Source organism: Rhyacophila brunnea, unplaced genomic scaffold (assembly GCF_057557595.1).
Source record: "Rhyacophila brunnea isolate RB1 unplaced genomic scaffold, BYU_Rbru_1.0 scaffold_2, whole genome shotgun sequence".
Classification (NCBI taxonomy): Eukaryota; Metazoa; Arthropoda; class Insecta; order Trichoptera; family Rhyacophilidae; genus Rhyacophila; species Rhyacophila brunnea.
In genome coordinates, this window is record NW_028232859.1 from 16,903,919 (window position 1) to 16,919,135 (window position 15,217).

The window sequence follows — 15,217 nt, forward strand, 5'->3', positions numbered from 1 at the left end:
ATACATTTGTACGTATCTTACAAAATGCGACGATAGTTTTCAAATAGTACTGTTACAATTAGATTAACCCTAACCTAACCTAACCTAGTAAGGACATCTCCACATGTTGTAGCATACGTACAAATATACTCCACTGTGAAATTTTCAACGAAAAACTCGTCATTTGATTAAATGTTACACGAACTCATGTTTCACGTACTGCGGCGCACGAATAAGTGTCCTGCGGTGAACTGTTTATGTAAAAATTTCCGGATACGATATTCTAATGCGTAGGAAACAATAATAAACAATAATATTGTTAGTATATTAATTATGACCAAATTGTAGCTTGGGATTTGGAGTCATAATTGAAAAATAGTAAATATGACAAGACTAGATAATATGACACACCGGTGAATAATTCTCTTATCACCAGACGTATCATTATTAATTAAATTGCAGGTAAACATCTCATACCGCAAGATAACAAGATTAGATTTTTCTAACTCATCAGATGGTTAGTGTTATAGTTATATGATAATATGTATGTGGTAAAAGAAAAGAGAGATACGCTATAGTAACGTGAATTTTAGTTATTCATGTTAACTACAGTTCAGTGCTTATTAATATACAATAGTGAGATGAGTCAGGATCGGTAATATATTTTTGTTTTGTTAATAATAGAGATATAAAATAATCATGTGATGTAAAGATACGATTTCGTCTCGTGCGCAGGAATCGGGAGGACGAATGTACCAATTACACTGGCACTTTTGACAATAAACATGAGATAACAATAGCATATTATGGTTGCTATTGTTATCTCGTGTTTAGTGCCAAAACCACCAAACCACACGGTAATGCGGTATGTTAAAATTATTATAAGTATAGCTTTTTACTTTTAATAATATTGTGCATTTTTCAGAATTACAAACGTTGGGAGTTCGTTTTATTATCTACCGAAGTATGCGTGAAAATAATGAGCGAATTCATACTTCTGTCTACGCATACTTGGAGATATCTTGCAGTACGTACGGCATGTCCAGTTTCAGTTCAGTGTGGCACATTGGCAACAAGTTGCTGGCAACCCCGTTAAATTTCGATTAAAATAATTTATGGTCAAACAAATTATGATAATTATCGTGAAATGTAATGAGGTTGCCAGAAACTTGTTGCTATTGTGGACAAAGCCTAATATTCAAAGTAATACCATAGAAAGCATGTGAGTCTAATAAAAATACTGAATTTGTAATACCGTGCAGCGATAAAATGTCGTTGGAAGGAAAGAAAGATGCTGAAAGAGATCTATGAACGTATGGATGCATTTTTAGAGAGTCTGGTTCTTCAAATAAGATAGTTGCCATAATCTTGCTAGTAGATTTTTCCACCTCGAACAAGAAGTGAGGAAAGTCTTGTATTGTGACTGCATAAACTTAATTATAACATAATAATATACATATGTCTCATTTCCAGTCATCAAACGATGAAAAAAAATATTGGGGCCCCTCCCTGCAGCACCGAGTTCTTGATATTTTAATTTTTTTTACGATTTTTTCCCAAACTAAATGCCTGCCGACAACCCATTTCTTTACCTATTCGAGAAACCTTTAGTTATCCGTCTAATAGAATTAAATCTTTAACTTACATGCACATTTATTTTAACGTTGCTTCAATGGGTCTCCGTCTCTTTTAGTATGACTAGTATGAGGGACGTCTTTAATGAACTCTTCACACTTATTTAATACTGCTTGCGCTAAATTATGAGTTTATAGTTCATGAATTTTGTACGGTTTCTGCTGTTCTTTTGAAAGACATTTTATCACCGAATGGTATTTTAAGCCCAGCAATTTCTCTGTAGACTGTCTTGCCATGTTGTAACTTAACATATCAGAATCGATCTGTGCTAAAACTATGCATACATTATTTTATGACAAGTCACAATATTCACGGACTTTTTCATACTAAAGTAGGTAATATAATGAACGCTCTATGTAGGTACCTTAATTATGTTAAATAGTATTACTTTATTCGATTTTCAATGGAATTAAATGGCCCAAACTTGACTCTAATCCAAAAAGCTACTCAGATATTTATTAAAATTAGCAAACAACGCAATATTAAAAAAAATATTCCTTCAATTTGAACTACTTGAGGTATGCGGTTCGCATATTACTGGATGTCAAAACAATCTCATACAACTGTCGTCAATCAGTGTCACTAAAACAGCTTCATATTATTTAGTTAGCGAATCCCACTTACGAATTTCAAACTAGAAATTATCATTGTGAAGCCATTGGAGACCTATGCCAACGATGGGCTTTGAGTGTATACTTAGTTTACGAGGTGCGGTAAAATGTGTCCCCAGATAATATTTATATCACACCAAAATTACGCCAAATAATTTAAAACATTGAATTTTCTTAGTAAATAGGATAATGAAGTTATTCAACGTTAGATGATATCTAATACTTTAGTATGATATCTAATACTTTAGTAATATTATTCTTTAGTTAACAGACACTATATTATGAGGTATACGTAGTTTATTTTTTTTTTTAACAAGGAGTTTGCTGTGACAAATGTGATGATACAAATGGATACAATATACAAAAATGTTTTAATTAAATTAATTTTTCTTGCATGGTGCTATTGAATTGATACATATGTAATTATGTAATTGCATTGAAAATACATGAATAAATCCGTACATAAGGAAAAACTGATACATCTTCTCTTATTTATTTTTTTATTAAATTTTAATATATCTCAGAGCCTTTAATTCATTATAAATAACAGAAAGATCAAAGAGTAAATATTACTAGTAAAAACATTTAAAGCCTTTTACTTAGGTACCTATATAAATTTAATTTAGTTAATAAAACAGCAACAATATAACGACTAATTAAAATCTGTATATTCGAGTCCAAAAATATCAAGATATTTTTATAAATATTGAATACTGACACATAGACACAGATAGGATGCAATTAAAAAAAACAAAGGATTATTGATTTTTGATAAAAATAAAATATGATATAGTTATTCATAATATTTCCTGTAAAATTCATATTGCATTACTTATATTATAGTTTATTAATAACTGCAGTTTTTTCTTTACTGTCCTAGCGACTCTTCCATATGACGATATAAATGATATACCTACATAATACTGACAAATAAGGCCATAAACAAAATTATCAAAAGAAAAACAAATTGACTAAGTATTTGAAATGGATACTATCGTTTTGTCAGATTGAATGAGTTTTTCACTTGTTGCCTAGCATCACGGGTGCAAATATGTATGTGTATAATATATTGTATATTATGTAAATCGAAAAATCCTGCAAATTATAATATATAATAAACTTAATATCATATTATATACGTGGGTTATCAACGGACAAACTGATTCTGATCAGACTAATTCATCCTGATCATTATTATAAACAAGAATATACAATTAATAACAAATACACATAATATCTCTTTTATATTTAATGTCTGCTAGATATCGGCTGATAATAATAAGTTTATTATCGAATTTACTTTTTTGGTATTTTCATATATGTATGAATATACACGACTACAAAGGTAAATATTAAAAAATTAGACTTAATATATTGAATTGTTTCTACAGATTTAGTACTACTATATTAATGATGCGTAAATATATTATTTGAGTATTTATTAGTATGTATCTACTTGTAATTCAGCTACCAAATTTTAAATCATCTTCAGTACAATTAGCTATAGGCTTAACGACTTTTTTCTTACCATCCTAATCGCTCTTGTCAGAACATGCGTATATGAATTGCACATTGAAAAGGTTTTTAGTTTTTACTAGGATTAATTATATTATTTTTTATTTGATGTGGTAAAGGAAGTCACACACACCCATGCTCGAGATAAAAAATATATTTATATGTTCATTGACACAAAATATGAGATTTTTGATCGAGTCAGAATCTAAGCCCTTACTATACGATTAGAATGTCTGCGTATTTTTTTTATAAAAAAACATACGCTAATTGGAAAAAAATATATTTTTTAAAACTATATTTAATTGAGGCGAGAACAGAACGAACAAATGACATTCAAATATATGAGCTGTGTGCTATCATCATATTTCTAATGAATACAAACTCATTCACAGAACATTAAAAAAAGTTTTGTTTTAGAGACAATATAGTTAAGTACCTACTAATAGAAATACCAACACAATAATTATTATGATTGTAATATAAAAAAAACTATCACAGTATTATATAATAATTGTGATACTATTTGTTTTAACTACGTGACCTTCATTCAAGAAAAAGACAGTTGAGAATTTTATTAATAATAATATTGACAATATACTAAAAAAACTTCATCAATGGGATATTGACACCGTTATGATATCTCTCCTTATGTATAAATATGGCACGTTAATAAGGTCTGCTGTAAATACTTACATATTTGTCCAACATCCAACTGGCCGGAAAGATGAGCGGAATGTAGGTGATCATGAATATCATAGAAGTCCAGTTGACCCAGATCGCGCTAGTGTTGTAGTACTCTATTATGACATCAGTAATGATGGAGTACTGGATCCACTGCATGGCATTGGACGCGGAGTACAGCACGAAGATGGAGAGGACCAGCCACCTTCGCGTGTATAGTATGTACTCCGTCGGCTGTTTACCGAGGGCTTTCATGGTATCTGGAGTGCTGATCTTGTCAGGGGTTTCGGCGTCGAAGTCATGTTTCATGGCGTACGTTGAATTAGAGGACGTCATATTGATGCTTGTGTGTTATATTTTTTGTAAATGTATACACAGTTTATATTTTATTTAATATTTTTATTGTTTACACGGTATTTTGTTATACTTTTATCGTTGTATAGTCTTTCGTATTATTAGTTAAATTTGGTTCGTGTTAATTTGCGTTTTATAAATAGTCGCTGAAGACATGTAGTAATTATTTGTGATGACCGCTGTTGTAGTATATAATCGGTTACTGTTTAGTGCTTATTTTGCAGGTAATAATATTTTAGACCGCAGACATAAAAATGCATGGAAATTAAGGTGTATTAGCATTATCAGGAGATGCCGGCATTCGCGAATTATGACAGGTAAGTCTCTGCCTTCGACGATTGCATACGAATTCGCGACTCGTCTTGGACTGAGTTAATATTTTACGAGCGCGTATTCAAATCATTGTAAACAACAGATAGTGGAGCATGTTGTCAATCAGAATTCGCAGTTGTCAATAGCGAATATAAAACACATTTGTTTAATTGAAAGTACTCAATCAAACAATTCAAAACACTGCCTTATTAAAACTTTACGTATATTTATCGAAAACTATATGATTATTTTATTATATTCTTCCTTCTTGTCATATCGGAAGCTCCTTTTCACTTCTTCAACACCAAGACACAAGTTTATTTATTTATTTATTATCTGTCACAATAAATATGTTTATCAAATTTATTTTATTGTAGCGGTTTTATTTAGTATTAGTACCGTTTAATTTTGAGTCTCACGAACGCCTGTAAAGAGAACAAAACAAAAAAAAAATTATTAATAAAATAAACTGTAGTGATTAATAAACTATCGATACAAGTAATATAAAATACAGTAGTTTAAAGCCTGTAAATCAATCGCTGGTATCAAATAGTTAAACGTCAGGCAATCAATACAAATAATATTGTCCGATGACATCGTGTGATCAATATCATTTAGCTGGCATAGAATGTACACAGCGCTATGTAAAATACCTCCTAGAAAGGCGCACGGCATGAAATTACCGGCTCGAACGACGAACATCGGCTGAAGCGATTAGGGGTCGGCACATCCACGTTAGCGTCGCTCGGACGTCGTCACCAAACTGACAGATATTTGTATTGGACTGACGGCGTCGTAGCTACTAACCTCACATATTTATCAATTTATTAATGCTTTTCGGAATTTCATCGGACACCTACGGATATTATTATGATAAACTAATGTAATAGGTGATAATTATTTATAGTTTCACAATTTACCGACGTAATCAATTTCACGTCCACATATAGTTTGATATTTTCATTTCAAAATCATCAATATCCAAAACTACGCCAATGATATATTATTTTTAAACAATTTTACTCGATTTATTGATCTCATAATAACCAGATTGATTATGGAGAAATTTCGAAATTTCATCTAAAATAACGTATTTTTGTGAACTAAAGAGGTACCTATACACATTTTCCATCAGCATAAATTAAAAAAATACTGTTATCTATGGGAAAACGATATCCACTATTACAATTTTTAGGTTTCAGTTATTTATTTATTTACTTAATATTAGTGACCCCGTTAAATTATTCGCGTGTTCATGTATTATATTGTAGAGACAATATTTTAAAGATGTCATAAAAGTATATTGATACTATTAGAAAATCTTGCCATCGGAATTTTGCGATCGGCAAATATGTATTTGCGTAACTTATTATTTAAACAAAAAAAAAAACATTTTTCACTAGTTGAAAACGTCTTTCTGCAGCGGACTAAGCCTGCCCAGTTGAATATTTAATAAAAAAGTGGAATTAGTACAATAAAGATGCTTTATTTATTTAATTAATAAAAAAGCATTTTCACCACCAATTGACAGTTGGCACAATAAATCAAAAATATTTAGGTACATAACTTTTAAAGTTTTTATCTGTGTACCAAATCAAAATTAAAATTATTAGACATTCAATATTATTAATTATTATATTATCTATATTCAATCCAGTAAAATAACGATTAGCTCGACATATGTGAAAAACTAACCACGTAGGTTATTTAATTGGCAAAAAAATATTTCATTAATGAAATCTACGGCTTTTTCATTAAAACCGTCATGATATTCATTCATGATTCATAATAAAAATCAGTTTAAATATAAAAGGTGTTTTTATGAAAACGATCCCGCCACAGGCAACTCAGAAAAATGGGAACTGAAATACATGACGAGTAAGGCGATAGCAGGTAACCGACTCGAGTAAGGAAGAATCCGTGTTAAACTTACACACGTGTCAAGAATACGTTTTATGTCGAATACTGAAAACTGCTCTCGGTTTATGCATTTACACTCATTTAATGTTGGTGTATTACACACACTATTGCACGTGCATAATGCGTGCTTCATTTTTGTAGGACACTCACACATTCAAAAACCTGCTTCAACATGCGACGTATTGAATATAGCCTGTCGGTATTCTATTTATTATCTGTTCTGTGATCCCGCCATTCCATAACAGGATAAAATAAATGTATATTCTATGATAATTCACAGTACCTATATATTATGATATTATATCGGGTAAGTAGATTTATCAATAATAATGGTCGATAAATTTCTAAATTATAGCAAAAAAATCTCAAAGTGTCTTTTTTGCCGGCGCTCCATTGGCACGCAAGTCAGACGATTTATAGTCTTCGGACTTTTTTTTCGCGTGGAGCACCCCAGGTCTGCGGACTTTTTAATCCGCAGACCAGGCTCGTTGGATTTCAAACATGTTTGATATTTTACCTCCGAGTTGCCAGACTTCGTCCGTCGATCGCAATGCAAATTCGATTTGACATTAATACGCAATCATTCGGACCGCAAAAAAATCTGTAATTGTTTTAAACATTTTCATTGATTTATTTGTTAACTTACATATTATAAAATGAGAGATTTACCAATTTTTTTTAAATTTTTATTTATGAAATTCATAAAAGAAAACGTAAATCTTGTGTTGTTTTCACTGCTATATTATTTTACGCAAGTCTACATATAAATAACACAAAATTATAGGGTTATCAGAAGACATTACGATAATCGCAATTTTTGACTTTTGACAGCTCGACTTTTTTATTCGTTCATTGATCAGTAGCAGGGCATAAACAAATCGAACGATTTATTGTCCTCGGACTTTTGGCTCGCCAATGGAGCGCTGGCATTTAATGCTGTGACTCTATTGAGCTACAACAAATCAACGAAATTGGTACCCGCTGGGGTATCCCAGCTCTCTAGCGATATATAAAATTAATATTAAAATATGAACATTTCCATCAGGAAACTCAGTAGGTATATATTACCGCAATTAATATTCTTTATTGAATACACATAATTTGGAATACTTCAGAAAGATACATATTATTATAAAAAAAAATTCTAATACGTATGTTTTTCCGTTTTCCCAAATTATGAACCCATGTTTATCATATTGTTCTTCATCGATTTTGCATAAAATGTGCGGTATTTTGTGGAACACTTTTCAAAAATGTCGTAAAAAATTCACAGGCGTATAACCTTTTTTTGACTCTCCACAATATCACCCTTCGACAAATAACTAACCAACTCAGCAGTAAACTTGAATATATAGGTTATTTTCAACAATGCGTAAAAACTGGTTCAAGTTGTCTTAGCATTTTTATGAGTGCGGAGGATTTTGGTTACAACAGTCTTAACAACGAACCGGGATTTACACAAAGCTGCTTTATTTGCGATTCATTGAAAACATGTTTTACTAACGGATTTTGCTTATATATTATTTTGCATAATGCTACAAACTATTCTATCTCACGATGACTTTAAAATAGCACATTTTTTTTTGATTCTTCGTTACTTACAAATCTTTTGGAGCAGGTAATTCTTTTTTATTTCGACGATTTCAGATTACTTGTATATCTGAAATCTAAAATATAATAATTGATAATAGATATTAAAATTAATAATGATCATTACAATAAACATCAATAATATTATGTAAGGTACAGTTCGGTTATGAGGAATACAGCGGCAAACACATTTTGAAAATAGCCGATATACTGGATTATTTGTTAGGTTAACCTAACCAAACCTAACCTTACCTAACCTAAACTTACCCAAACTAATAAATAATCCAGTATATCGGGTATTTTCAAAATGTGTTTTCCGCTGTATTTACTGTAATTACTGTAATATTAATTTCACAATATATTTATTTAATTTAAAGTAAATTAAATTATTGATATTTATAAGTCACAGTAACTGTAACTTCTCAACAGCTGACATATGATATTATATCCATATGTAAACAATATTATCTGATATTTCAATGAAATTATGCGATCACAAAGAAATGAAAAAAAAAATCATACGTACTTAAGCATTTGTCATTCACTAGGAATATTTATATTCAGAAAATTGATATTCATGTTTAAACGGTACCTAGGCAATTCATAGAAATACAAATATATTTGTTATAACAATTTTTAAGTATTTGTATATACCTACTCTTTTATATGGAAATCAAATAAAATTAATCATTCGTTCATATATTATATTTTATAATCGTCACTTGCACTATTCACTCTTTGGTACATTACGCAAAAATGAAATATTAATAAAATAAATTATTCTTACTTATCAACAAACGTTATCACAAAACTGTTTTGATGTGTCAATTTCAGATAATATATTTGAATATAGGTATCTACTTAGTAGTTTTTAAATAATCTGATAATTAATAGTATTTATAATCTTGTCTAGTGAGTACCGTTCGGGCAGCTGATTATCATATAAACGTGCCGTGGGTACAAGACACACACTTAATTTTCCGCCCCTGTGGGGGGCGCTCCCATAAGAAGTAGTGCCTCCCAGCCGCTCGGTCTGATCCTGGTAGTCAATGTACCACCGGTTAGATGATTACGACCCTCGACAAAGCAGAACAATATTTAATATATGTAGAAGTCCCGCAGTTTGCTCTGACAAGTCCCACCACTTCTCAGGGTGAACTGTGGAAGAGATAAGTCGGTCACAGACCATGTACATATAGATAATAAGATAATATGATTAAATATTGACTAAATATCATATGCTTAGGTAAAGGGTTAATTAAGATAGATTCAATATAAAATATGATTTGGTTGTAAGATAATTGGTAATGTATAATTGTAATATAATGGTTAACGAAATGTAATATGCAATGGGTTAGCGAAATAATAAAGTGGGACATATGGACGGGCGTAATAGTATATGGTAATTAATGTAATTAAAGTAATATTAATATTAATCATATTATGTACATCGATATCACTATATGTTTGGTTGATAGACTGACATCCGTCAACCTTATATAAATGTGTAGCATATGGCGGTATCGGTTTGAATGGGTAAGAAATACGACCACCCCTAACGGATAAAAAGGCAAAGTTCTAAAATCCGATCTTCTGTTTTGTGGATTCCGGGGGTCGCTTCGGCGACGCTTTGTTGCCCCGGGACCCTCGCGATCTCGTCTGCATAACTAATTAGAAATAATTAAGTTAATGTTAAATAATTAGTTAATAATAATCAAGTTAATTTTAAAATAATTAATTAATAATATTTGAATTAATTTTTTACTTAATTAGTAATAAATGTGGTTATTTTTGTGGACTTCGAGATATAAATAAATCCGACGTTTTCAAATGTTTTTTTTTTTTTTTAATTTCGAGATTTAAATAAATGACTTTTCATAATTTACTTGTGAATTTCGGATGCGAACAATTCAGACCTTTTCTTTTTGGATAATTGTGGCTTGTAGACGTTAAATAATTTCGACATTCGACTTATTGTGATTGTTTAACGAGAATCTAGTTACATATAAACATTATTTCATTGACGTTTGATTATAAACTTTTGAATAAAGGGTGACCATAAGTTAAATTGTGTAACAACATTGATAATATACCAGTTATGAAGTTTAACCAATGTTTTCTTGAGTTATCGACTTTCTTTCTCTACCGTAACTTCTTGGTTACTCCACGTCTATGAGATTCCTGCCTGTTCCTCCACATTAATGAACCTCCACTTCCAAGTGTCTGAGCTAGTCAGGAAGTCGGAGGCCTTCATACACTTAATGCCGGTGCTTTACCTATTGGGTACCCGGGGTACATCTATAGATTTAATCAGATTTCGGTAACTGCCACTATTTAACTTCATCATCATCAGCCGGGTCAGTCCACTGCTGGATGAATGCCTCCCCTTGCTCTCTCCACTCCTTGCGATCTCTAGTTCTTTGCTGACAAGTACATCCACCGAACTTCATAAGCTAGTCTATCCAGCAATTTTTAGGACATCCCTGTGAGTATTTAATGCCCATCGGATACCACTGTATGACGGCATTTGTCCAGCGGTTGTCTACTCGCCGAGCGACCTGCCTGCCCATTGCCATTTAATCTATTTAACTTATTATTAAGTATTTAATTTTTAATTTGCACATTGTTATCACTTTGTATTATTATTATGAATCACGAAGTAAAATATGATTAATCAAAATTAATGATATATTTTTATTATAAATTATTGTTCTAATGAATAAATTTATATTATTGACATTAAAAATCTGTACATTAGAGCCAGTGTGTTGTATGCATGTTATGATCTACTTAAAGTGGTAAAAATCAAAAATCAGATTCAATTTATTACTTACAGAAAATTGAAATTACTAAAACCAAAAAGTCGAAAGTTCACAACAAGCGGGTGAAAAACCTTAAATTACGTTTTATCAAAAGTTTTCTTCGGAAAAATGATGCATTGACTCCCAGGTACAGAAATATTTTCATAATATATTATGTCAATAATTTATTCTCACGTTTTACTTTGAGATAATTAATTACAAATTTTAAATAATATATCAGATTCTGTTCACTATAGATAATATAATATATACTGATAAGAAAATTGTAATTGGCAAAATGCTATCACATAACTATTTATTTTATCAATAACCAGACAGAAATAAAAAAACAACGTGCAGTTTATAGTATGGCTGGAGGTATATTTATAGTCTATCTATACTATACAACATAAAAATTTATAAAAACGATTTACTCTGTAGTTTCAGCGTACCTATTTGCAATTCGATGTTCAGTCGATTTAATGAAAATGAAAGAGTCTTATAAAATTTTATATTATACACTTCCAAGTGTTAAAAATTAAAAATAATTTATTCATACGGTGCATGCAAGGAAACTGTGAATTATTTCGCATGAAATGATCATGTCATCAATAAATTAGATGCACGTCTGTACTGAAAAATAGCAACAGATTTATTTCAGTTGAAATCACTGACCATCACGGTAAAAACCAGTTTACGTGATAATATGATTAAAATATGAACAAGGCCTTGCTTCTTATTATATTACGGAAACTGTATTACTGAACATAAACAAATCATATGTTAGAATGCATTATGTGAACAGTGACATTATTTGTAATAATACATTTTCTATCATGGTATTTAAATACATAGTTAAGATACCTCACGAATTCTCAAAACTACAAAAAATAATATAGGAATGTAAGACATTCTAAAATCCGGTAGACAATTCCGTTTACATTAAAAAATTTATCAAGTGAATATGCATATACTTGACAATGTTTACAAAATAAACGAATCGTTAAAAATAAATAATATGTTCATATTATAAGTACTGCAGCAGTGAATATGAAATGATAGGTACGTGATTAGGGGTGTCATACATTTAACACATTTAAAACGTATCTAGCTCTATATTGAAGATTTTCTCGATTTAATGACCAAGATTTATTTTATCTTCGAAACTTTTTACTCTCTTATTCGTTACTCCATAATACTATGTAAGAATAGGTTTTGTAATCTTTTTTGATGATTTGGTTAATGTATCCGTATTAAAGATAGTCATGACGGAGTGGTGTCATTATTATTACATTTTACACAATATACACCTTGGACCAGTGATTTTGAATTGGTTTCAAACCATTTTTACGGCTCCCTAGTGTACAAATATTATTTCACGGCCTCCTAAAAATACCATTGAGATGTGTGAGCTGATTGTTAAATACACGGTTTTTCAAATCTTGGAAACTAACTTAACACAGTTACATTTGTCGCTGAGTTTTGTGTATTATAGGTCTCTCAGCCAAAGTTGGTGCGAACACAGATACGAAAGATTGTGTGTATTCATGCATTTCTGAGGTAACGGGCATTGCACAACGAGAAACAGCCATTTGTCTTGCTTACGCCTACTTATTGCGCTTATAGCGAAAAGAAGACAACATGCGTATACGTTGATGTCGATTTAAAAATTGGAAACATCCTTTTTGTAAACAATGCGTCTGTGGGAGTATTGAGTCGCCTTAAATCTTGTTAAAAATATATACCTATATGGTTTTTATTACACTTGCTGTAGAACAGAAAATTTTGCCGAACCAAAACATTCCAAATGAAATCAGAACTCGCTAAGCTTTAGCAGTCAGTAAAGGATATTTTATGATTTACTCATATCCAATATGACTTTCATATCGATAAATTTGAATATCATGTACGATGTCGACTGCTTGGTAGTGTATGTGATAAAGAGAGAGCAGTATCGTACGTTTAAAGTTTGTTATTGAAAGAAATATATAGGTACATAAGTATATACATCGCTCAATGTGATCAAAGCATTATTACATTGAATTAAGATGGAAAATTAAAATTTTCAAATATAGTCCAGCGACACTGGAAATTAATATTAATATTTTTTGGGCGTAGAATCACACAATTTAAAAACCTCTAGCTCAGATTTATAGTTAATAATACATATTGTCATAAAATCTTCCAATATGCTACGCCTTTGAGAAGTTATTTTAAAATATAGTAATATATATATGAGCCATTGCAATAAAAAGAATACGGTTCGATTCTCGTTTTGTGAAAAACTGTCCTAGAAATTGGGAAAAGGCGCGAGGAAAATAGGGGAAAAAGGGACGATATACAAAATACGTGACTCAGCATACTTTTGGTTTCTGACATAGAGAAAAAAGAACTAGATTGAATTTTGCTTCCGCTCTGTAGATCAAAACAAAAGCTAAACAGATTGTAAGAGCGGATGCTTACTTGTGTTAAGCGTAAAAGTGAAAATCTTTCGACGCTTTATTGAGAGTTAGGAATTGTTCATTTTGCGATGATTTTTATTTACGTTCGTGAAATAAAGAAGCTTGCAAAATGAATATGTGACAATTCTTTTTATGTAAATATTGATATGAAATCAATTTATTATATATATTAAAATATTTGGTAGGCATTGTTGACTCAAGCTTTCTATAAGAATAATTTAGCAGAATAAATTAAGTTATTAAAAATAATAAACATTTCAAATGTATAATATAAATTTTAATTGTACTTATTCCACGATTATTTTAATCAGGAATTGGGATTTGGGCATTAGAATGAAACCAGTCTTGAGTATATTACAATAATTGTGGAATAAGTAGGTACGTACGAATAAAATTATAACTACGAAATATATGTACTTTGACGATTAATCAAAGTACCTACTATATTTTTTTTATCTTATGATATAGCACGATGTTAAAATATAATGTTATTTATCTAATGCGAACAATCGACTGCCTGACAACATGCATATTTTTGAATCTAGCGATAGTTTTTCTTGTGCTCATCACATAGTAAGCAGGGCAGGTGACAACCTAGATATTTGATCAAGTGAAAGTCGAAAAAAACAAAGAAAATCCAGATGTCAGGAATAAACTATAAATGCCACGAGTTTTCACTGTCTCCGACTGCTGATGAATGCCAAGAGGGACAGAGCCGAGTCGGCCAAATCGTCCGGTGACAAAGAGTGAAAAAAGCAAAAAGGTGCTGATAAAGAAGAATATGAATAGTGCTAACATATAATAGGTGCATACTTAATAAACGTCAGAAGTCAAAGTGCGTATATCATAATAATATTCATAATATTATGCGTACCTAATTGAGATTGGCTGGAGCTGAATTTTTGTGCATATTATTATATCAGGCAGACAAATAAAAAAAACACGTCTATCATATTATTGTATCGACAAATTTGAAGTATGCATTTGGTTCCCATAAAGTTTCAATTTACGGAGGTGAGGAGTGAAAGTCATGGACTTAGCACTATGACTTATTGTGTATAATATCGTCGGTATAGTGGCAAAAGGCGTTAAGTCAAAAAACCTTGTTTTGAGATAATCGTCTTTTTTTAAATTCAAGAAATTGAATCCTCTCTATTTAAATAGTTTAAACATTTTTACCTAAACTTGCTACTTTATGATATTTGGTAATCATTTATGAATTCGATTTGAGTATTGTCTAGTCTTTTTTATAGTAATAATAATTAGTTTTTGAGTTTATTTACAAAAAGGTGAATTAACGTTTTTTGCCACAACGATTTTTGAGTTAATGGAATAGTCAAACATAAAATGTTGTAGT

The 15,217-nt window shown here is 30.7% G+C and overlaps 1 protein-coding gene across 3 annotated transcripts in view; it reads right to left on the reverse strand.

Annotated features, from left to right (window-relative positions):
- Positions 1-15,217, reverse strand: part of HisT (Histamine transporter) — a 154,671-nt gene that overhangs the window by 97,866 nt on the left and 41,588 nt on the right. Inside the window, exons 1-2 of one of the 3 annotated variants that reach the window (XM_085946347.1) lie at positions 5,771-5,866; positions 4,434-5,512 (exon numbers count right to left, since the gene is read on the reverse strand). In XM_085946347.1, coding sequence (XP_085802473.1) covers positions 4,434-4,757 — 324 coding nt within the window. In that variant the 5' untranslated portion in view covers positions 4,758-5,512; positions 5,771-5,866. Of the gene's footprint in view, positions 1-4,433; positions 5,513-5,740; positions 5,867-15,217 lie in introns of those variants that run through there. The other 2 variants (XM_085946345.1, XM_085946346.1) reach the window with 2 other exon arrangements.